The sequence below is a fragment of the Paroedura picta genome, chromosome 9, assembly GCF_049243985.1.
Source record: "Paroedura picta isolate Pp20150507F chromosome 9, Ppicta_v3.0, whole genome shotgun sequence".
Classification (NCBI taxonomy): Eukaryota; Metazoa; Chordata; class Lepidosauria; order Squamata; family Gekkonidae; genus Paroedura; species Paroedura picta.
This window is the reverse complement of record NC_135377.1, coordinates 15,172,948-15,195,548: the sequence shown is the minus strand read 5'-3', so window position 1 is coordinate 15,195,548 and position 22,601 is coordinate 15,172,948. Positions and strand designations below refer to the sequence as shown.

Below are 22,601 nucleotides of genomic sequence, written 5' to 3'. Positions count from 1 at the left end.
AGAGTGGTCCCCCTCAGCCAATGTCTTAAAAGGTCAAGCGCAAGCAAATTTGCGTTCTGCCTCTATTAATGTGGCCTCCATAGGCCCTTTCACTTTGATCTTTTGACCATATTTCTTGTGGCCACACATTTTGTCTATGCTATCCAGACCACCTCCCTCATGTTATGCCCACAGATTGTACTTCAGGGAACTGGCTGTCAGCTCCTCCCCCATGAAACACTTGGGCCCATTATGCACGGCCGCCGAAACGGCGATTTCAGGTCACATGGAAAACGCGGAGGGGGAAGACGCGACGCATACCGGTTATGTATGGGGCGGGGCGCGACGGCGGCAAAACCCAGAGTAACCGATTATGCACGCGGCGATCCGGGCGCCGCTTCTGGTTGCGCCCCTTTCACCCGGAAGCTGCGCTTTCTTCCGCGTTTCACTGACGCGGCTTTTTCGGCGGCATGCACCGAAGCTGCGGCCAGTTGCAGCCGGCTCCGTGCGTTATCGGTGATTTTAGTCGCCGCCATTCCACCCCGAATGTGCGCTAAAACCCCCGTGTATAATGGGTCTTGGGGAGGAACTAGATGTCAGGGTTTTTGCAGGTCTGGCCTGTTGACACAACCACCATTTTAAAACCCAGTGAAAGCACTTTAAAATGCCAAGATGACCCAATCAGGGCTGGAGCATGGTGAGGTGATACACTCTTGTTGCTTCCATTTGTGCAAGCAAGTTCAAGTGCTAAAAGAGCCACGGGAGAGGTATGGACATCCCAGCACTTGAAAGGGTATGTGGGAGCAAAGCACATCATCCCACTGCTCTGAGGGCACTATTAGGACTGGTCCCCTATTGCCTCACAGTCCATAATAATTACTGGCTGAGTGACTACACTATCTGGGGTACTATCAGAACCAAAAATGATGTGATGGTCCCATGATCCTAGCTAAATAAATAATCAGACAAATTGTTCATCAGGAACCACACAGAGGAAGGCTGGATTATGCTTTGGGAAAATCCAGAATAGGGAATGAAATCAGTTCTTTGATTTCTGACAATTCTCTGGAATTAAAGCAGTAGAAAGAGATCAGGTTCCACCCAGAACATCATCAGCAAAACTAGGCCAAAGCTGTCACTGTGTAAGGCGAGTCTAATAAATGAAAGGATTCTTCGACTGTGTTTCATTATCTTCCTGAACCATCCACCTTATTTCTCAGTGGATACCCTCTATGCTGTGTAGCTGCATTTGTCTACTGCAGCCAAATGGAGAAATCCACTGGTAATTTAGATGTGCACAGTTCATCCTATGATACTCTTCCATGAGTCAAACTCACAAAAATTTATGCTGGAATATACTTTGGTAGTCATTAAGGTGCCACTAGACCACTACTATATTTTGATTTGTTGTTGTTAGGTGAAAGTCATGTCTGACCCATCTCGAGCCGATGGACAATGATCTTCCAGGCCTTCCTGTCCTCTACCATTCTTCAAAGTCCATTTATGTTTGCACCGACTGCTTCAGTGACTCCATCCAGCCACCCCATTCTCTGTCGTCCCCTTCTTCTTTTGCTCTCAATCGCTCCCAGCATTAGGCTCTTCTCCAGGGTGTCCTTCCTTCTCATGAGGTGGCCAAAGTATTTGATAATAATAGTATTTGATAATATTTTGATACCTCTATTTATTCCACCTGCCTCAAATACAGCAAGAACAAAGGAGAAGGAAGAGGGTTTTGCAGTAGGTGTAGCTTACAAGAAGTGGAAGGAGCAAGTTGAGGGTAGTCAGGAAGTGGGCAAAGTAAATTTCTGATATTGATGTCACTCTAAAAGAGTGATTGACTGAAGTTTTATGGCTGGGTTAGGACTGGAAACTGGGTTTCTCTTTACAAAGTCCAGGCATTATGACACACTGTCAGTTAGTGGCATTTGTTTCAATTTGGAATAGTTTTCCGAAAGAATTACTCTGCCATATACTGTGGGAATCCAGGATGCTTTGGTTATGAAGAAACATAACCCCCCATTTTAGTGTAGTTTCTCAGAAGCAGCAACTGGGAAAATCCGGAGAACATTAAAGCATGCATATTTGAAACATACAGTGTTATTTCTGGAAAATAAATTAATGGTATGGTTTGCTAGGTCTAAGCTTATTAGTCTGGAGCGGTGCTTAGCAACAAGATGATTAACTGATGGCATTTCAGCAGTAAGAATTAGGCTTTGACATCAAGCTTCAAAATATGCCTAATTTTCATTTTTGTCACTGATATCGTTGCCGCTCGGTCGGACAAGGATTGTGTCACTGCTATTCTTGTAGCCAGGGAGAATAAAACCCAACCTGAGGAACTTTGAAGGTTGAGGAATGATATCCAGAAATCTGGCTCCTCATTACAGATGATGGATTTGACAAAGGAGAATCAAAAGTGTGATTCACAGAATCACAGAATCACAGAATCATAGAGTTGGAAGGGGCCATACAGGCCATCTAGTCCAACCCCCTGCTCAACGCAGGATCAGCCCAAAGCATCCTAAAGCAGACCAATAGGAGACAGTTCACACTGCAGACCATGTGAACTGGCTCCTACTCTGCCTTCTGACTTGGATAATTCAGTCAGCTAGTCAACAAAGGCAATAGACCTTTAATCGTTTATCACCACTTAAAACGGTGCAGTTTAGGAAAACAGGTGTTTTCTCTATGCTTTCAGCAATGGCTACACTTCCTGAGAATTAAATTCTCAAGAAGGAGAAAACACCAAACAAACAAAGAAGAATGTTTGGAAGGATTTGTCAACATGAGTGGAACAACCAGGGAAAAGACTGTTTAGACAAGGTAGCAATTACCCAGTTTGATAGACCTTGTGAACCACTTCAAATGTGTGTTAAAATAAAGACTACCAAGTGATTCCATTGGCTCTCAGCCTGCAAAAAAGAACTGTGGGCTTGAGGTGACATTTGGACCTTTCTAGACTCTGGTGTTTTGTTTTGTTTTTCTTAAATGAGATGCCCTTCCATTTTTGGTACTTCTTCCTAGAATGCAAATGCTGCAATCTAACACCACAAGCAAACAAACTGTGAGCTGTTCAGCATCCAGCATCAAAGACTGGTACAACAATATCTTAAGATGAGGAAGACATGAGGAATTCAGATTTTCCTTTATGTTGGCTGGCTGGATCCAATCCAGTAACCAGTTTGGTGTAGTGGTTAGGAGTGCGGACTTCTAATCTGGCATGCCGGGTTCGATTCTGCGCTCCCCCACATGCAACCAGCTGGGTGACCTTGGGCTCGCCACGGCACTGATAAAACTGTTCTGACCGGGCAGTGATATCAGGGCTCTCTCAGCCTCACCCACCTCACAGGGTGTCTGTTGTGGGGAGAGGAATGGGAAGGCGACTAAGCCGCTTTGAGCCTCCTTCGGGTAGGGAAAAGCGGCATATAAGAACCAACTCTTCTTCTCTTCTTCTTCTTCGTTTTGAACAGGGAAGGGCTACTGTTTTGCTGGGAGGGCGGTATACAAATGTAATAAATAAAGAATAATATTAAATAAATAAAACCATTCATTTAATTTATTTCTAATGGAACCCAGAGTGGTATAGTGGTTAGAGAAGCCATACTCAACTTTTTTACCATTGAGAAACCCCTAAACGTTCGTCAGGCTTTGAAAAAACCTAGAAAGGGTGCAGTCGTACAGAAGAATTGTGCTGAGGCTCTCACAATTTCTATTTTATAAACATATTATTATCGTATTGTATTACTGTCACTGTTACCTGTTACCATATGTTAATTGTATCCTTTCCTGAGCCCTCGGGAAGGGCAGTATATAAATAAATAAATAAATAATAATAAAATGGTTGGGAAGCATAGCCGTGTACATGCCCACGAGGGGTTCCTCCCCTTCCCACTCCCTACAAGCCCATCCCTGACCATTTTGGGAGCGGTGGTGGGTCAAGATGACTATATGTGGTCATATCACCCAATAAATGTTTAATAATTTTAGTAATAAAATTAATTAACTCTCACCCTTCCAGGATCATTAAGAAACCACCGGATTTCACAAAAGCTTGAGTTATACTGTCAAGCTAGGAACTGGGAGTCCCAGGTTGAAATCCTCACTGGGTTCTCAAAGCTTGTTGGCTGACTTTGGGCCACTCATACACTCTCAGACTCACCTGCCTCCTAGGGCTTTTGTGAGGACCAAATATAGGAGGGGAATACAGTTGGAGACAGCTTTGTGTCCATACCAACAATAAAATGATAAACTAAATGCTTGTAAAATAGGTGATTTAAAAACTAATACCATTCATCTTTTTTATCTTTGTTTATTTTAAACGTTATGTTTCCTAAATATGCAAACTCATCCAACAAAGAAAAACTCAGAACATCGAAATGAGCCAGATTTACTTTTAGGCGTGTCCTCAAGTTGTTGCTGTGTCTTGATTATATAAACTAGTTATTTGGTGAGGAGGGAATGCGTAGCAAGGTACATTAAAACAATAGAACTCTAAAAGCTGGTGTCCTGGTTTGATGAATCCTTATTCCTCTTCCAGTATGAAACATATTGCACTGCAGCACAGTTTTCTTACGAAGAAAGTCATTATGTAAAATATTTAAAAACTTTGCATGTCAATAATTTAGAAGCATCACATTTGTGATCCCTTGTAGATGTCCTAGCTAAATAAAGCTTTGGTAATGCAGAAGAATCCTGCATGTAAGGAACTGCAGTGTTCTTTATCAACTGCACTATTTTACATTCTGTCAGATGATTAAATGGGATATCAAAGTTCAAGAACTGATACCATTTAAATTAACACATATTGAAATGTATAGGGGTGTGATACTAATAAACTGAATTATCTGGTCATGCTTTGATGGTAGGATGGGATGGTAGAGATCTTACACAAATTCGTATGACTCACAAACTCTCTGATGACTATAGGGACAAACTGGCATCTCACATCTGTGTACAATTTCATAACTGGTGTAGTACCAACACAGTTAATAATCCTATCTGTGAAACCAGGAATTATACATCTATATTCTATTAGCGACCTGTGGCCCACATCTGTAGATAACTAAATCTGCAGATTGGGGCTAGGTGGACATTAAAGAGATTTTTCTATACACTTAGAGACCCCCCCCAGGTTAGCAGAAAAATCTTCAAACCAATAAATAGGGGGGGGGGTAAATTCCCCAAAAGCAGAACGGTGGAAGCACAGAGAATGCACTTGCCTCAGCAACTGAAGGACCCCAGAAGCCATGCTGGGACCAACAGAAGCAGCAGCACACCTCAGGGTTATGTGATGGACCTGGCGTTGGTAGCTGTGCAGCCTAAGAGCTGTGCTGGACTTGACAGTAGCAGTGATGCCCAAGGAGAGCATGGGGGCCATGCAAGGCCAAACAGTTCAGGGCTCCACATTTGGACTGGCAGAAACTGCTTGAGAGCTCAGGAGCTAGACTAGGCTTAGCAAAAAAGCATGACAGGGAGATGGATTGCCCTGTGAGTGTAGCCCTAACACCATCAACCACGTTATACTGAACTGCTGTTCATGTCCCATGAAAAATCATACTTAACAGCTAGGGAAGACGAGGAGATATCAAGTCCGAAAGAGATAAAGGCAGAGAAGAAAGGGATATGGCACAAAAATTAGTCAAAGGAAGAATGGTGGCACAAGATCGAAATGGGTAGTGACACAGAAGAGACAGATGAACAATGTATGTACAGGATGATGACAGAACAGAAGGTGGGAGGAGAAAAAGTGATGAGTCACACTGAGAAAATGTATCAAGATGGACACAGGAGACAAAGGGTCCTCTCACAGTACAGCACTGCATATAACAAATAGTATTTTTATTATACTATTATGATGACTACATCTGTCTTCTGATCTAATATATTAATTTCTTATAATGAAGCATCAATTGCAGTCTTTAAAGATGACCAGTTGGTCTAGTAGAGAAGCAGACCTTTATCACTCCTAGCCCAGACTGACAGCAGTTTCCTGAGACCACAGCTGAGATATTATGGATTGAATTTGTTACGTAACTCTGCTCTTCCCTTTATCAGGAGGGGCTAGGAGTCAAGCCTGATTCTATAGCTCATTCTGCACACATTGAATAATGCATTTTACCTGCACTTTAAAAAAACAGATTTTTCTGTTTCACATAGGAAAACCCAGCTACGAAAGCACATTGAAAGTTCATTATTATTTTTATTTTATTATCAATAATCGTTTTATCAATATTTTAATTACATTAATATCTAACTGAGGGGTTTCCTTCAGTTGTTTTATTATCTACTCATAGCCTGAGTGCTGTTTTATTAATAGTATTTTGAACCGCTTTGTTTATGTGGCCCTGGTTTTTAAATTTTTATTTCCGTGTTTCACTGGCATGTTTATATTGATCATGAAGTTTTTTGTTGGCTTTTTGTTCTAAAATCTGTTTTAGTGATTTATTTGTATTGTCTTGGTTAGTTTTCTTTTACTATTTTCATTATGAGCTACTGCAAGCACATCTGGAAAGATGACAAATGTTTCCTAAGTAAACACATTGAAAGCCACACACAAAGGAAGAAGAGTGCATTATCTAACATGTGCAGAATGAGCCTATATGAATGCCATGACTCATGCACCGCTACTACTGAGCTGTGTATCTCCAAATGCCAATACATACAGACAAACAATTTGAGGACAGGATTATATTTGTACTGATGCATCAGTAAGCATCTTAAAGCAATGAATCAACATGATTAAAACTGGGTTACATTCCAACAAATCCCTCAAAGGTCTGTTGCTGTTCTCACCCAAACTGCAGCAAGAATGTGTATTAAAGGAAAATTAGTTTTCTATTTAGACAACAGTGGGAGGAAAATAATCTCCAGTTCATAAGTACGAAAGTGAAATAAGGAGAAAAAAAGCTTTTGTCAAGACCTTTCAAACGTAATTTTGATAGAGTGTCCTGGTTCAGCTTCAATCACCCACTCACAATTCAAGGAGTCTTTATAATACCCAGGCCAGCCTGGAGAAAGGATGACTCCACTGGGAGAAGAAAAATGCCCACCACATGGAGCTGCGGAAAAAAGAAAACAGAGAGTCGTTTTCAGAGTGGGATCACTGCAGTTATCATGCTAACATGTAAAGGAAAATACAGTCATGACTGCACATGCGTCTATAGCTTCATTCTTGTAGTCATGTTCTTGGTTCAACTTTAAAGCTTTCACAGGCATGATGCTGTCAGGTATGAACTGTGCCTCTGTGATATCCAGAAAACCTGGATACAATTACTCCCTTAATAGTAGGTCTCTCATGCACAGAAGCAGCTGAGGGAGCCCTTAAAGATTTGGCACACTTCCTGATCCTGAAGGCATGCTACATGTACATATGTAGCAATAGGATGGGAGATGGTTGTGGTGGAATGGATTTGGGGCTGGGAGTTTCAATTGTAGGTTGTTTTAAATTTTGATTGTGAATGTCTAAGCTATTTTGTGAACCACGCCAAATCTGCTTGCAGAGAGGGGTAATCTATGAATATCGTCATCATTACCATCCTCAATATGTAAAACAAAAGGGGGACACAACAGGGAAACTGAAAGAAACACAGTTCATCGAGTCCACCATGTTCCCAATGATGTTATTGTTCATGACGCCACTTCAAATGTTTTGGTATTGCTATATATTCTGGTCTGACTGGATCTACACACACGCAACTTCCCCTGCAATTATAGGATTCAGACAAACAGAAAAGGCAGAACTACTGTTTGTTTGTTTTTTGAGATGTTGAATTATTAAGTCATAAAGGTATCCCCTGTGCAAGCACCGAGTCATGTCTGACCCTTGGGGTGACGTCCTCCAGCATTTTCATGGCAGACTCAATACGGGGTGGTTTGCCAGTGCCTTCCCCAGTCATTACCCTTTACCCCCCAGCAAGCTGGGTACTCATTTTACCGACCTCGGAAGGATGGAAGGCTGAGTCAACCTTGAGCCAGCTGCTGGGATTGAACTCCCAGCCTCATGGGCAAAGCTTTCAGACGGCTGCCTTACCACTCTGCGCCACAAGAGGCTCATTATTAAGTCATACATATATATATATATATATATATATATATATATATATATATATATATATATATATATATATATATATATATATATATATATATATATATATACATACATACACACATATACACATACACATACACATACACACACACACACACACACACACACACACACATATATATATATATATATATATATATATATATATATAGAGAGAGAGAGAGAGAGAGAGAGAGGATTGCTATATGAGAGCATCAGCCACTCAAAAATTTGTTCTCGGGAAGAATCAGATGGGTTTCTGAAATGGCAAAATCTCTTTCCAAGTGTTTACATATTTTTCTCAGATAACAGGGGTTTTTGAATTCAGCACAGCAACTCACTTTGTGTAAAGTTCAACACACTGATGGCATTTTTTATAAATTGGTTCTTAGATAAGGACATCTTGTCTTGAATCAGTCCTAGGAAATTCCTCCTTTATCAGCTTGGCTAGTATTTCATATGCATTGAATGGTTGGCCAAGTGAGTCTCACAAAGGAGACATTTTGTTTCTTTCTTTTGTTCATGTGGAACATCTATTGGTGCAGTCCCCCTAACTGAAATGATAATGGATGTGACGTCTGTTGTCTGGCCTTAGGGAGCATGTCAGTAGATAGCCCACATCGGCAACAGTGGCACTAGAGCAACAAAGCCCAGCCCTGAGGCATGCTCACTGCTCTGATCCTGGTGTCAGTCTTCCGAGGCTGCTCCCACCCTCTGGAAAGCAGGAGTGACCTCAGAAGACACTTGGCAATGGCTGTGAAACCAGATCAACGTGTGGGCCTCAGTGCTGGGGCTCGTTGCTCAGGTGCCATGGCTGCCAGTCTTCTAAGGCAAGACCCACCCTTGGGAGAGCAGGTTTGGCCTTGGAAGACACTCAGTGGCAGCACCTGAGAGATGAGCAGGCCTCAGGGCTGGGCCTCATTGTTCATCTGTTGTGCTTACCAGTCTTAAGAGGCCCAAAGGTAAGGAGGGAAAGATAGTGGGGCATGGGGGAAGGGAGTCTGAGTGGTGTGTCCAAGAGGGGTGGGTGGGCAGGGGCCAAGGATTCTTGCCCCTTATGTAGATGTTCCACATAAGCGGTTAGAATCCTTGTCAATAGATTTTTTCTGACTGTGGAATTACTGATGTAAAATACAGCAAATTGAAGCATGCTTGCATCATCTTCAAGCTGTTAAAAGAAAGCAAGTACTTCCCCAAAGCAAGGACAAGGCTGCAAAAAGAAATTGCCATAGTAAAAGGATTTTAAAGATTCTTCAGTTGGCGCAGAGAGGTAAAAGGCATTGCTATTATGGTTCTGCTCAAGAACACCCTTATGGGAAGGAGGATGCCTTTACTTAAGTATCAATTTCCTAAGAAACAAAAGTACCATATTCTACTACATTTCAGGGCAAATCCACCTAATTATACAGATGCATTTATTTGCATGTCGTTAAATGACAGCCCAACAATGCAATCCTAAACATATAAGAGCACTGACTTCAAGCAAATTATAATGGTATAACTCTGTTTAGGATTGTGCTGGGTTTAAAAAAAATCTAAGAAATATTAACTGGAGGATTTCCAATGGCTCAGTGAGAAATTTTAACAATTCAGATATCGTCCAATTACAATCAGTTTCCACGACCTTTCTGATGTAAATGAAAAATAAACAATAATATTTCTTAAATGAATTAAATCTACAACCAATTATTACATTAACTGTACTGTTAAGAATTTGGTTCTACTAATATATTCACCTAATAGTGAAGTCTGGCATCCATATGTAGGAGTTGGGAGTTCTCACTACCCCCACTGATCCAGCAAGTGTGCTCAACTGACCACTGAACTGGAAACCAATGGAAGTCCTTGGGAGAGCCTATTTGGTGTGGGAGAGCCAGCTTGGTGTAATGGTTAAGAATGGCAGCCTCTAACATGGAGAACTGATTTTGATGTCCCACTCTTCCTCCACAGACAGCCACCTGGGTGACCTTGGGCCAGTCACAATTCTCTAAAAACTCTCTAAGCCCCAATAACCTCACATGGTGTCTGTTGTGAGGAAAGGAATGATAGGCAATTATAAGCTGCTTCAGGTAGTAAAAAGTCAGGTACAAACAGACAGCTCTTCTCTTCTTCTTTTGATGCCCCCACCAAGCCCCACCAGAGAGTGGGGGAGGTGCAGCAGTCCCACCCCCACCAAGCTGGCAATGAGGAAGCCAGGCAGCAGTAGAGGCAAGGAAGGGAGAAGCCATGGAATGGTTGCCATCGGAGGAGGGGAGCTGGCCCAGCAGTGGCAGAAGTTATGGGAGAAGGGTTTCCCTCCCATGAGTATCATGGATCTCCACTTTTAACATTATACTTGATAGTCTTATTAGCAGAATCAAATGCTGCTTTCAGCCAGAGTTTAATCCTGATAACGCATTAAATAGCAGATTAAACATGAACAACTAATTAATGTCTTGAGGAAAACCTGATTTTGCATTTCCAAAACAAGTACAAAGATCACAAGCAGAACACTTTGTTAAAGAATGTGTATGCAACCTTTAGATTGCTTTTCTGTGTAAAATCTTTCTATTTGTATAATAATCAGACAAGGGGAACACAAATGCAATGCCAGATCTCAAGATGATATCATTAAGTTATGAGAGGGGGGAAGATTAAATAGGCAGAAAAATGCATATACATATTGAGGCACAGGTTGTGGAAAATGGGGCTGAAATGTACTATTACGTTAGGCAAAAATAAATAAATTAAAATGAATATATTTTCCAAACATATCGATTTTCATTTTCACCATCAAGCCCTATGGAATTGCATTAATTTATTTTGCGATTTATGTATCTTTTTTGTTCTGAGAAATAATTTACCATAGTCATGTGCAATTAATTTCAGCAAAGCACACATCTCTAAGGAAACTACAATGTGATGACCACAAAGAACCATCACATGGAAGTAAACTGGCCATGCTTTCATCTTTCCAGACTGATTGCTATTTAAAAGCTGTAATGATATTGTATAGCCTGTATATCAACAATACTTCATATGATAGATAGATAGATAGATAGATAGATAGATAGATAGATAGATAGATAGATAGATAGATAGATAGATAGATAGATAGATAGATAGATAGATAGATAGATAGATAGATAGATAGATAAAGAGAGAGAGAGAGAGAGAGAGAGAGAGAGAGCATCTTGTGGCACAGAGTGGTAAGGCAGCAGACATGCAGTCTGAAAGCTCTGCCCATGAGCAGCCAGCTCAAGGTTGACTCACCCTTCTGAGGTCGGTAAAATGAGTACCCAGCTTGCTGGGGGGTAAACGGTAATCACTGGCAAACCACCCCGTATTGAGTCTGCCATGAAAACCCTAGAGAGCCGGGTCAGACATGCCCCGGTGCTTGCACAGGGAATACCTTTATAGATATGACAAAAAACCCTTTAATTAAATCAAGATACCCATCTTACCTCCACACTTAGGGATTGGTCCACTCCACATAACCTTCCCATCCATCAATACACAAGTGATCGTTTCAGTCCCTTGAGTTTTAATAAAACCTTCTTCACAAATGACAGAGATGGAACTTCCCAGCTGAAAGTTGTCACCGAAGCGTCGTGCATTGATTGGTATACCAGGATCAGGACACTCATTATGTCCAAAGGCTTTGAAACAGAAAGAAGGAACAGGTGATAAATGATTGCCAGGTGAAATTTGGAACTCTATTCTGTTGAGAATCAATGTGCTTTACTAGAAGCTCCCCACCCCCCACCTCCATTCCCAGATTAACAGAGACTCTTTACACATTTGCTGGAAAACATCAAACAGACAAACCTTCGTGTCTGTAAAATGTAGAGAGACATTGGAGAAGGCAAATAAAAATAGGAAGGCTTTTTTTTTTAACTTGCCCATATGTAGAGTAGCAAATTCTAGGCTGGGAAATTCCTGGAGATTTTGGTACACAGTCTGGGGCACATGGAGTTGGGGGAGGGGACCACAAGGTCCAACATACAAAGCTGCATTTTCTCCTAGACAGCAACTGTAGTTCTGGCACAATGCCAAGGCTCACCAGGAAGTTAGCATCCCTAATAATATTGCTGCATCCAAAATGTAATATTGAGGCCCATTCCACACAACTTAAATGTAGCTGAATTGTAACACTTTGTAAACGCTACATTTTTGACATTATGCACGACGCCGTGCACCAAACGCAACACTCCAGCATCACTCCCACAACATTCACCTTTTTATAGCGCTTCAGGGGGAATGGTAAAAAGTGGATTCCCCCTTTAAAAAGCACTTGACTCCTAAGAAGAACCTGCAACACATCAGCAAAAGACATGTGTGTTCTCATAATAGCATTAGGAAGAAAGTCTCTCCTCTGCTCCTGCCCCCAAACTTCTGGGAGATGGGAATGCCTCCCCCCCCCTACAAACCATATAAAGCAACAAACACACTTTTCATTTGACAGAAGGCTTTAAACTTTCAACTTTCAAAGTGAGTACCATAACGCCATGCCTTCCTGCTCTGCTTGCCGCCATCTCAGTAGCCCGGGGAACTTCCTGCCACCTCCATTGTAAAGAGACAAAATGGCTTTTGGGCTATGGAGCCTCTCCCCTCAGCGGGCTTTTTTCCATCTCCAATGAATACCTCCCACTTGGTTTAGCCTTGTGTAAAAAGCCATTTTTTGGGGGGGGACTTACAACAAAATACTGTTCCGTGTGAAGCAGGGAAGCAATGAATTAACTCTTATTTGTTGCCACTTATGTTTTTGGATTTTTTTAAAAATAAAATTTAAAAGGAAAGGGGCATTTTGGAGCCATGAGTGCAATTCTCCCTTTGATTGGCTCGTCAGTTTGGTTGACGGGCCGAGGCAGGAAGAAGCCCCACAAATTTAGCAATTTCTGTAAGACTGGAAACACGTGTGTTACCAAAAAAAAAAAATGCACATTCCGCACATCTGCCAATGTTGCTGGATGTCCGTGGCAGCCCGAACTGCTACAATTTGTAGTGGGATTTTGACATTTCACACAGTCCTGATTGTAGAAGAAGTGCAGGTTGTCCATGCTTTAGGCTTCTTCACCGCCTTGTCAGGAAGGGAAAAGCCATGATGAAGCGGCGGGATAATGCAGGAGGGGTTTCCCGTCAGGAAGCATACAAATGCATGGTATCCTATCGTACGTTTGCAAGTAGGAGGCAGCATGCATTTTACGCCTCCATGCGGAAATGGTCTAATTGACTGATTGATTGATTTTTCCCAGAAGGAAAATACAAACATGATTTACACCCAGTAGGACTTTAAGGACCAACATTATTTCCATGGTGCAAGCTTTCAAGAGTCAAAACTTTTTTTTAATGTGAGGAAGGTAAGATTATTACCCTGGAAATCTTGTTGGGGTTTAAGGTGTTACTGGACACAAACCTTGCTCTTTCACTGCAAACCAACATAGCTACCCATTTGAAACAAACAAAAATAATGAAGGAATACTGATTTTGCTGCAAATGTATGCTTTGCTTTAACCACACTGCAAGGAAACACTACAAAATTCCAAGTTAATTGTCATCATGGTATGCTTCATGTATTCTCTAAGCTCGCCCCGATGTTGTGGACTATGGAAAAGCAAAACCAGCTTTCTAACACAGCTAGAAGATCCTGTGCAGATCTTACAGATGAGAGTTAGGAACTGATGCTAAAATATCTATTCCATGGTTATATTTTTTAAATGAAATTTTAGGCTATTGGGCACTACAGGTAGGGATAAAAGTAAAAGCAGACAAAAGAAATATGAACATTAGTAGCAGGCAGAGACAGGTACAAGCAGACAGTGCCTGTAAGGCAGATTCTCCCTGAAGCTCCCTTTTGCTAATTAAGATCTGTTTCTGCCCAGAGTGTGCACATCTTGGATGATTTTATTCTGGAGGGCATTGGGTAGATGGCAAACTGTTTTGACAGAATGTGACAGCATTTTCAACTGTACATTGTTAACTACGTATTGTTTGTATATTGTTGCTGGACCCTTATGATGTATTTATGCCCCTGAAGCCATTTCTGCTGTGTTGGCTGTCTGTTCTTGAATCTGAGGATGTGAAGTGGGATATAAATATTCTTGGTTGCATAATTGTGCACAATATCAGGAAAAGAATTAATAGTAACTATAAGCAGAAAACTGCAGAATTGGCAATTGACAACATGTGCCTCATAAGTTGTTCATCCTTATTAAGACCACTAAATAATGAAATAGTTACATTTTGGCTTTGGATAATTAATTATGTTGAGAAACAGATGGTCCAGCTACAGTTTCCATAAATGGTTACATCTTTATTTATAATGGGTATGTATGTTGATCTGATGTGTCAATCAATGTGGGGGGAGGCTTCAAATTCATTGTATTATAGGACTTTCCCAGTCTTCCCCCTGTATCGTTAGCATTGGCTCCAGAGTTCTCCAAAGCCTGAACTATCCCCAATGGAACAATGTCGGCCCCATTGCAGTCATCTACACCAAAACCTTTACCAAGCCATAGGAGCATGGAAGGGTTTTTTTAGTGGCATCATCGTGGAATACAATTTCCAGCTCTGGGTTAGAAATGCCTAGATCAGGGTTGGCCAAACTGTAGCTTTCCAGATGTCCGTGGACTAAGTAAAATGTCCATGGACTACAATTGTACCAGAACTACAATTACAGTCCATGGACATCTGGAGAGCTGGATCTAGATATGTTGGTGGTGGAGCCTCAAGAGGATGGGCCTTGAGGAGAGGACGGACTTCAATGGGGTGTAATGCCATTGAGTCCACCTTCTAAAGTGGCCATTTTTTCCAGGGAAAATGATCTCTGTTTCCTGGAGATCAGTTATAATCCAAGAAAGTCTCCGGCCACCACTTGGAGATAGATAAACCTGTTTTAGAAACTTAGCTTTAAATGGTCCTGCAAATGGGCTTTACGTTCTGATGCATAAAATATAGTCCATACAACAGCTATGCAAATTTCTTGGATTTTTTCCTGTGAGTCTTGCAAACAGTCAAAACAACAGGTATGTAATGAGTAATCTAAAATGACCTGGGGCGGTGGGAGGGGGGGAGACCATCCATTTATTGAGCTACTGCATAAACATATGGTGAAGAGTGCTAGTGGGATAATTAATGTGGCTTCCATATGGTCATTCTATAATATTAATATTCTTTAAGCATTATGAAGTTGGAAAATAGCTCTGTACAAATGGGAAACATGATTGCTATCTTTAAGTATTTGAAAGGTTGTCACATGGAAGAGAGCAAGGGGCGGTTCCTGTTGGCAGCCGAGGATAGGACCCTCAGTAATGGGTTTAAACTACATGTAGAATGGAACTGGCTAGATATAAGGGGGGGGGGTCACAAAGTAGTTCAGCAGTGGAATAGGCTGCCTAAGGAGGTGGTGAGCTCCCCCTCATTAGCTGTCTCTAAGCAGCAGCTGGACTGAAAATTATCAGGGATGCCTTAGGCTGATCCTGCATTGAGCAGGGGGGTTGGACTAGATGGCCTGTATGGCCCATTCTAACTTTGTGTTTCGACGAATCTAAATAAAGTAGTCATACAAAATCTTGACAGGAGCACATCACTAGAACAAGTGAAAGCATGTTGCTTTAGCCACTTCTTTCTGTATATCTCTGGAATTGACTGGCATCCAATGAGTGACACCCATGAAAAAAGGCTTCCAGAATCTTTTTGAAATACACAACTTTCATAGTACTGTAAATAATGGCTTACATCTGGATTTTAGATTGTGATGTTTGAAGCTACTCACTATTGTATGTGATGTTAAATCCACGTCCTGACATTGAGTGGTCAGCCTGAAATTCCAGACGTAATATATGACTGTTACTGGTCAGGTGGGAGGGCACTTCGGCTCCAGTGAATGTGCCGAGTATTGGAGAATCTGGAGAGTCACCATCTTTAATTGCAAGGAAGTCAAACTGGGACTCCAAGTCAAAGTCATTAAAGGAGAGGTGGATGCGACTTCCTGGGTCCGAAATGATTGTCCAGATGCAATTCAAATTGTTCCCGTATCCTTCTGGGTAATCCGGAGAAAGAACAGTCCCCATTGGTGCCGTGAAATTAGAAAGGCAAGGAACTATCAGGAAAGAAATTGAAAAAAAAATCATAAATTATTTTAAGTTGGCCTTCCAAGACACACACTACCCAATAAAAATCTTGTTTTTAGATTTCTATCAAATGCTCTAGATATTTCAACTCAAGAACTAATGACACTGATCCAGAAAACCACAAGTTCAGCAAAAGCCTCTTTTGGCTTCCAAGAGAAGCAGGAAGGGGGTGGAAATCAGCTTTGCTCAGTCCGAGGGACTCTAACTCAGTTCTATCCTCCCAAGAACTGACTGATACTGCAGAGACCTTTTGGATACCTGGGAGTGGGGAACAGTACCTCTCTTGATGAAGTCAACAGAGCAGGGACACCAGGATTGTGCTACTTTGGATAGCTGTGCTAACTATAAAGATTGATGGATGTGATATCCCTCTTCTCCCATGTTATGTCCCCACTGCAGGACCACTTGAGGGCACACACACAGCTACTTCTGTGGAAGGACGACTGTAGCTATGTGCTTAGCCGCAAAACTAGTGCACATTATTTCAAATGGGTTATCTATCTCATCTGCTTCTGTCGTCCTTACACTCTTTCCTATTGGTGAGGATATCTGCTAACAGCAGACCGTTGGGAAGAATAAAGACATTCTGGAGCGCTGAAATCACAGTAGGCCTCAGGATTTATCCTTGGCCAACGGCCCTTACTCATTTGGTAATCCTTATTTCCCTCTTTAGGGAACAGTTTGGATGAACAATTCCACAACGGAGATTAAGAGTCAGAAGGTCAATGATGTTTTGATAATCTGTAGTTCTCAAATAAACTGTAGAACTGCACACGCCACAAAGGGTCCTCCTCTCCCTGTTAGCCATACAATATTTTCTATTTAATAATACTATTTCACTAACATTAATGCAACTCATAACCATTTAATTGAGGCACTGTGCCCTATTGCTCTCACAGTGTGTTCCTCTAACAATGTTTTTTTGTAGAAGCACTGGATGATACATTCATTACAATATCATAGACAATATATTACATAATTGCTAAATTTCACACTGTGTGATAATAACGTTAGACAATCAAAATATATATCTCTATGATTATGAATGTACTAAAATATTCATGCATAATGCATTGGGAGGGGGAGAGAAAAGATCCGTAAATAATTTAAACAACCTTGATTACAATTCAGCCACTACTAACTTCATGAAATATAATTGGCTTTTAACAGCATCTATAAAACAGTGTAAATGTGAGATAAAATATAAATATAAAATCTACTGCATTATACAAAATCATAACATGTCAATATTATATGAATGATCCAGCTTCTGCACTAGTAATAGTGATAGGATGGGTCCAGGTGATTAATCTCATTCATCCAAGGCTTTGTTGTTGTTATGTGCGAAGTCGTGTCCGACCCATAGCGACCCCATGGACAATGATCCTCCAGGCCTTCCTGTCCTCTACCATTCCCCGGAGTCCATTTAAGTTTGCACCTACTGCTTCAGTGACTCCATCCAGCCACCTCATTCTCTGTCGTCCCCTTCTTCTTTTGCCCTCGATCGCTCCCAGCATTAGGCTCTTCTCCAGGGAGTCCTTCCTTCTCATGAGGTGGCCAAAGTATTTGAGTTTCATCTTCAGGATCAGGCCTTCTAAAGAGCAGTCAGGGCTGATCTCCTCTAGGACTGACCGGTTTGTTCGCCTTGCAGTCCAAGGGACTCGCAAGAGTCTTCTCCAGCACCAGAGTTCAAAAGCCTCAATTCTTTGACGCTCGGCCTTCCTTATGGTCCAACTTTCGCAGCCATACATTGCAACTGGGAAGACCATAGCCTTGACTAAACGCACTTTTGTTGGCAGGGTGATGTCTCTGCTTTTTAGGATGCTGTCTAGATTTGCCATAGCTTTCCTCCCCAGGAGCAAGCGTCTTTTAATTTCTTTGCTGCAGTCCCCATCTGCAGTGATCTTGGAGCCCAGGAAAATAAAATCTGTCACTATCTCCATTTCTTCCCCTTCTATTTGCCAGGAATTGAGAGGGCCGGATGCCATGATCTTTGTTTTCTTGATGTTGAGTTTCAAGCCAACTTTCGCACTCTCCTCCTTCACATCCAAGGCTTACTAGGGGCATTTTTTTTTTGGCCAGAGGTCAGATACTTGAATCAGTGAAAAGATTTCTGTGTCAAAGGAAAGTATTGTAGCTAGCATGATCAATTCCGGCACAAAGACAGAGAACATTTATTTTACTCAGAACTAAGGTTTGAATTCAGACCGTCATTTGTTGGCTATATTAGGAAAACATTCCCTAGGGCAGTAGTCCCCAACCTTTTTCAGGCTGGGGACCGGCGGCAGCAGGGAGGGCGATTTCCCGGCCGCGCATGCGTTCATGCGCCGTGTGCGGCCGAAATTGTGCATGTGCATCACTTTTGTGCATGCGCTCATGCACGAAAGTGCCGCACATGCGCGATTTTGGCCGTGCATGCACGATGCGCGTGCACAGCTCTGCTTCCCTCTCCCCCCCTCCCACAGTAAGAAGCTTGCCGGGCCGCAAGCTTGCGGCCTGGGAAGTTTTTTATTGCGGGGGGGGCGGGGAGAGGGAGCCGCAGCCCGGTGGTTGGGGACCACTACCCTAGGGTATAGTCATCTGCCATTTTGTCATCAATGTATTCCTTGAAAATATATCTTGGTAAATTATTAAGTACTCACAAATGCAAATTGGTATGTTTGCAGACCACTGGTTGTTCTCTTGACAAACAATAGACTTTTCTCCGATCAGTTCAAATCCAAATTGACACTCAAACCTCAGCACGTCACGATTGGAAAATCCATCCCCTTCTCTTATGCCGTATAATGGAGTTCCGGGATCCCCACAGCTTTCTTTTTCAATCTCTGTGGAAATAACAGGGGCATATTTTATTGTCAGATAAACAAATTAAACAGTCAGTAGCCATTTTTCCCAATATGAAAGTGGTGGGAGAGGGAGGAGACAAAGAGAACACAAACTTCTGACTTTTCTAGACTTTATGCAAGAAAGCGTATTTTCAGATTTCTGGAAAGTCAGGTTATTACAAGCTCATTTTGAAAATCAGAGCCATACCTTCATAGCTATTTAGTCATAGGGCAAAAATTTATTACTTCCTGAAAAGTATATTGTTGGGTTGCCATGTTCCTCCTGGCTACTGGCAGGGGATGGAGGGGTAGGGTTCCCAGATGTAGGTTGGGAAGCTCCTGGATGGAGCCTTAGGTGTTCAAAGACCTCAGTGGGGTATGCCATGGTCCACCCTCCAAAGCATCAATTTTCTTCAGAAGAACTCATCTCTGCAGTATGGAGATGAGATGCAGTTATGGGGGATCTTACCTGGAAGCTGGAATCCCTAGCATTTTGTCTTGAATCAGTCTAAAACAATTATTATCAAAATAAAGTCATTTGGACAGGACAGTATCAGAGTATTGTCTGGAGTCTAGATGACCCATACAGATTCTTTACACAAGAAAATTCCTGACCTGGTTGGCTCAGGCTAGCCTAATCTTATCTGATTTTGGACGCTGAGCAGTGTTGGCCATGGCTAGCAACTGGATTGTAGACCTCCAAGGAAGCCCAGGGTCACTACACTGGCACACAATGGCAAACTACCTCTGTTCATCTCTTGCCCTGAAAATCCTACAGGGCCACTGTAAGTCAGTTGCAAAGTAAAGGCAACTTAAACCACCACTACACAAGCAAAATTCAATTAACTGATGATGATTTTATCATACAGTGGTCAAGACTTCTCATGTTGTCCTGGACCGCAGCCAGCGTGAGAAGTCTTTTTCTTCCAAGAAAAGAACACTTTGAAAAGGAGAATGAAAAGACTCTGGCCAATTACTCAACAAAATCTGGAATACAATTGTTTTTTTTTGGGGGGGGGGAATCATAGTGCATTGTTCATGGCCTGCTTCAGTATTATTTATTTCAGGGCTGTGCTCCTTTCAGTGTAATGGGCGCTTCACAATTTCATGTAAATATATACAGTTTACCTCTTAACAAGAAACCACTATGTTGTATAAAATCTACATTTTCCACTACAAGCTTCTTCCTCTTTTTAAAAAATCAATACTATTAAAATATGCACATAATTAAAAAAAAAGTATACACATTAGGTAAAATGTGCAGCAATAACAGCAATAAAATTAGGTACATCCACCGGTACAACCATAAAAACCCTGTGAAATTAAGAGTTATATTTCTTACATTTTGCTGCAAATCCCATTATCTCAACAACCATCCAACGTAAAGAGTCTAATCTGGAAGCATTTCTATTTTGTGTTAGTTTCACCAGTTTGTAATAGGTAGGTAGGTAGGTAGGTAGGTAGGTAGGTAGGTAGGTAGGTAGGTAGGTAGGTAGATAGATAGATAGATAGATAGATAGATAGATAGATAGATAGATAGATAGATAGATAGATAGATAGATAGATAGATAGATAGATAGATAGATAGATAGATAGATAGATAGATAGATAGATAGATAGAATTTCGGTTCTTAACAAAGGGGATAGTTCTACTGGAGTGGAGAATCTGGAAAGGGGTTTCTCCTACAATCTCTGGCATATGATAGAGTTTGCCCTCTGAAATGTCCTTTTATCCCAAGAGAACTGATCTCTGTAGTCTGGAGATTAATTGAAATACTGGGACAACTTCAGGCCACACCAGGAGGTTGACAACCCTAGTAAAATTTATCCAGTTGTGGTAATCACATCTAACACTACTGCATGATTATTTTTATGCATATCAGCTACACATTATAACAATCACTCTCTGATTTATTAGGAATCCATCTCTCTCGTTTGACTGATATAATATCCATCACTGGTTTCCAGTAATCTGTTGCCTGTTTACATATCCACTAAATATCTGAAAAATCCACCATCTCTATCCCATAAAACTACTAATTGCCACACTCAGTTCCATAGGTCTTGGGTAGCTTGAGAGGGATTAGCTCATTTTCATCAGATTTTCTCTATAAAAGAGGCAGTTCCGTAAGGTGGATCTTTATGTAAATAAATATTTCTACCTTCTTAATCAATCATCTTTTAATCAAAACAGCAGTCTGATGTTTCACCTCTTCTCTTCACTCATCATGATCTGCCTGGACAAATGGGTATCAAGCCTGAAGAAAACCTCTTCCCTTTACAGCAAACAGAGCCATTGTCAGTTCTCCCTCTCCATATTTCTTTTCTTTTCTAATGTATTGTCTAAACCAGTGGACTCCAACCTTTTTATCACTGGGGACCAGTCAACACTTGATAATTTTACTGAGGCCCGGGGAGGGTAGTCGAGGGACGTCGCTAACGCCTGAGCCCCTGCTCCACTTGCTTTCCCGCCAGTGCCCCTGACTTCCCGCCTCCCGCTGGGGGGTGCTGCCAGCAGCAGCTGCACAGTACAATGCCGAGGGGGAGCCCTAGCCCTGGCAGCCACCAGAGAGCACCTGGCAGAGTGGCAGGGCAGCCCCCCCGAGACAACAGCCAGAGAAGAGGACAAGGAGGATCCCTGGACCGGTAAGGTAAAGGTAAAGGTATCCCCTGTGCAAGCACCGAGTCATATCTGACCCTTGGGGTGACGCCCTCTAGCGTTTTCATGGCAGACTCAATACGGGGTGGTTTGCCAGTGCCTTCCCCAGTCATGACCGTTTACCCCCCAGCAAGCTGGGTACTCATTTTACCGACCTCGGAAGGATGGAAGGCTGAGTCAACCTTGAGCCGGCTGCTGGGATTGAACTCCCAGCCTCATGGGCAAAGCTTTCAGACGGCTGCCTTACCACTCTGCGCCACAAGAGGCTCTTCCCTGGACCGGTAGTGTATTCCAAAAAAAAATTGTATTCCATCTCTCCTCATAGACAACAACTGGGAGGAAATTGTGGAAGCACCAATGAACCTACCCATGTAACTTCTGTTTCCAGACAGCTAATAGAATGCCAAAGATGTGACTGACTATTCTGAAGTAGCAGCCATCCTGGGAGATTCTTCCAAAGATGCTAAGGTTTGATAGTTTAAGTGTTGCTTGAAAAGCCCTGGAAATGTTTGTGCGAATGAATAGCTTTCAGAAAATAGCTTGTAGATATTATCCCAATTCTAGAATGAAAACTATAATGAAATATTTCAACATGATCTATGAAGAATATTCTGTAATATTTTCTAGATGTGAACAGAGTCCTCTGGATAAACAACACAAGGTTTTGATCACATTTTGACCATGATAAATTGAATTTATAAATGACTACAATTCAAAAAATAGCTACAATTTACAAATGACTACAGTACATAAAATAACTACCAAATAACTACTGACAGGGAGGGCTGATTGTGGATGGAATGTGCCACCATGGAGGGTGGTGGAATCTCCTTTGTTGGAAGTTTCTAAGAGAAGACTCGATGAGCACCAGAAAAACTGAGTTATATTTAAGTCCTCCAGAACAATGGTCACCAACCTTTTTATCACTGGGGACTGGT

At 41.8% G+C, this 22,601-nt stretch overlaps 1 protein-coding gene across 8 annotated transcripts in view; it reads right to left on the bottom strand.

The window, feature by feature from the left end:
* Positions 1-22,601, bottom strand: part of CSMD3 (CUB and Sushi multiple domains 3) — a 675,220-nt gene that overhangs the window by 252,599 nt on the left and 400,020 nt on the right. For all 8 annotated transcript variants that reach the window (XM_077351631.1, XM_077351632.1, XM_077351635.1 and 5 more), the window contains 4 exons: positions 18,822-19,004; positions 15,822-16,148; positions 11,512-11,706; positions 6,899-7,037 (listed from right to left, as the gene is read on the bottom strand). In XM_077351631.1, coding sequence (XP_077207746.1) covers positions 6,899-7,037; positions 11,512-11,706; positions 15,822-16,148; positions 18,822-19,004 — 844 coding nt within the window. The remainder of the gene's footprint in view (positions 1-6,898; positions 7,038-11,511; positions 11,707-15,821; positions 16,149-18,821; positions 19,005-22,601) is intronic.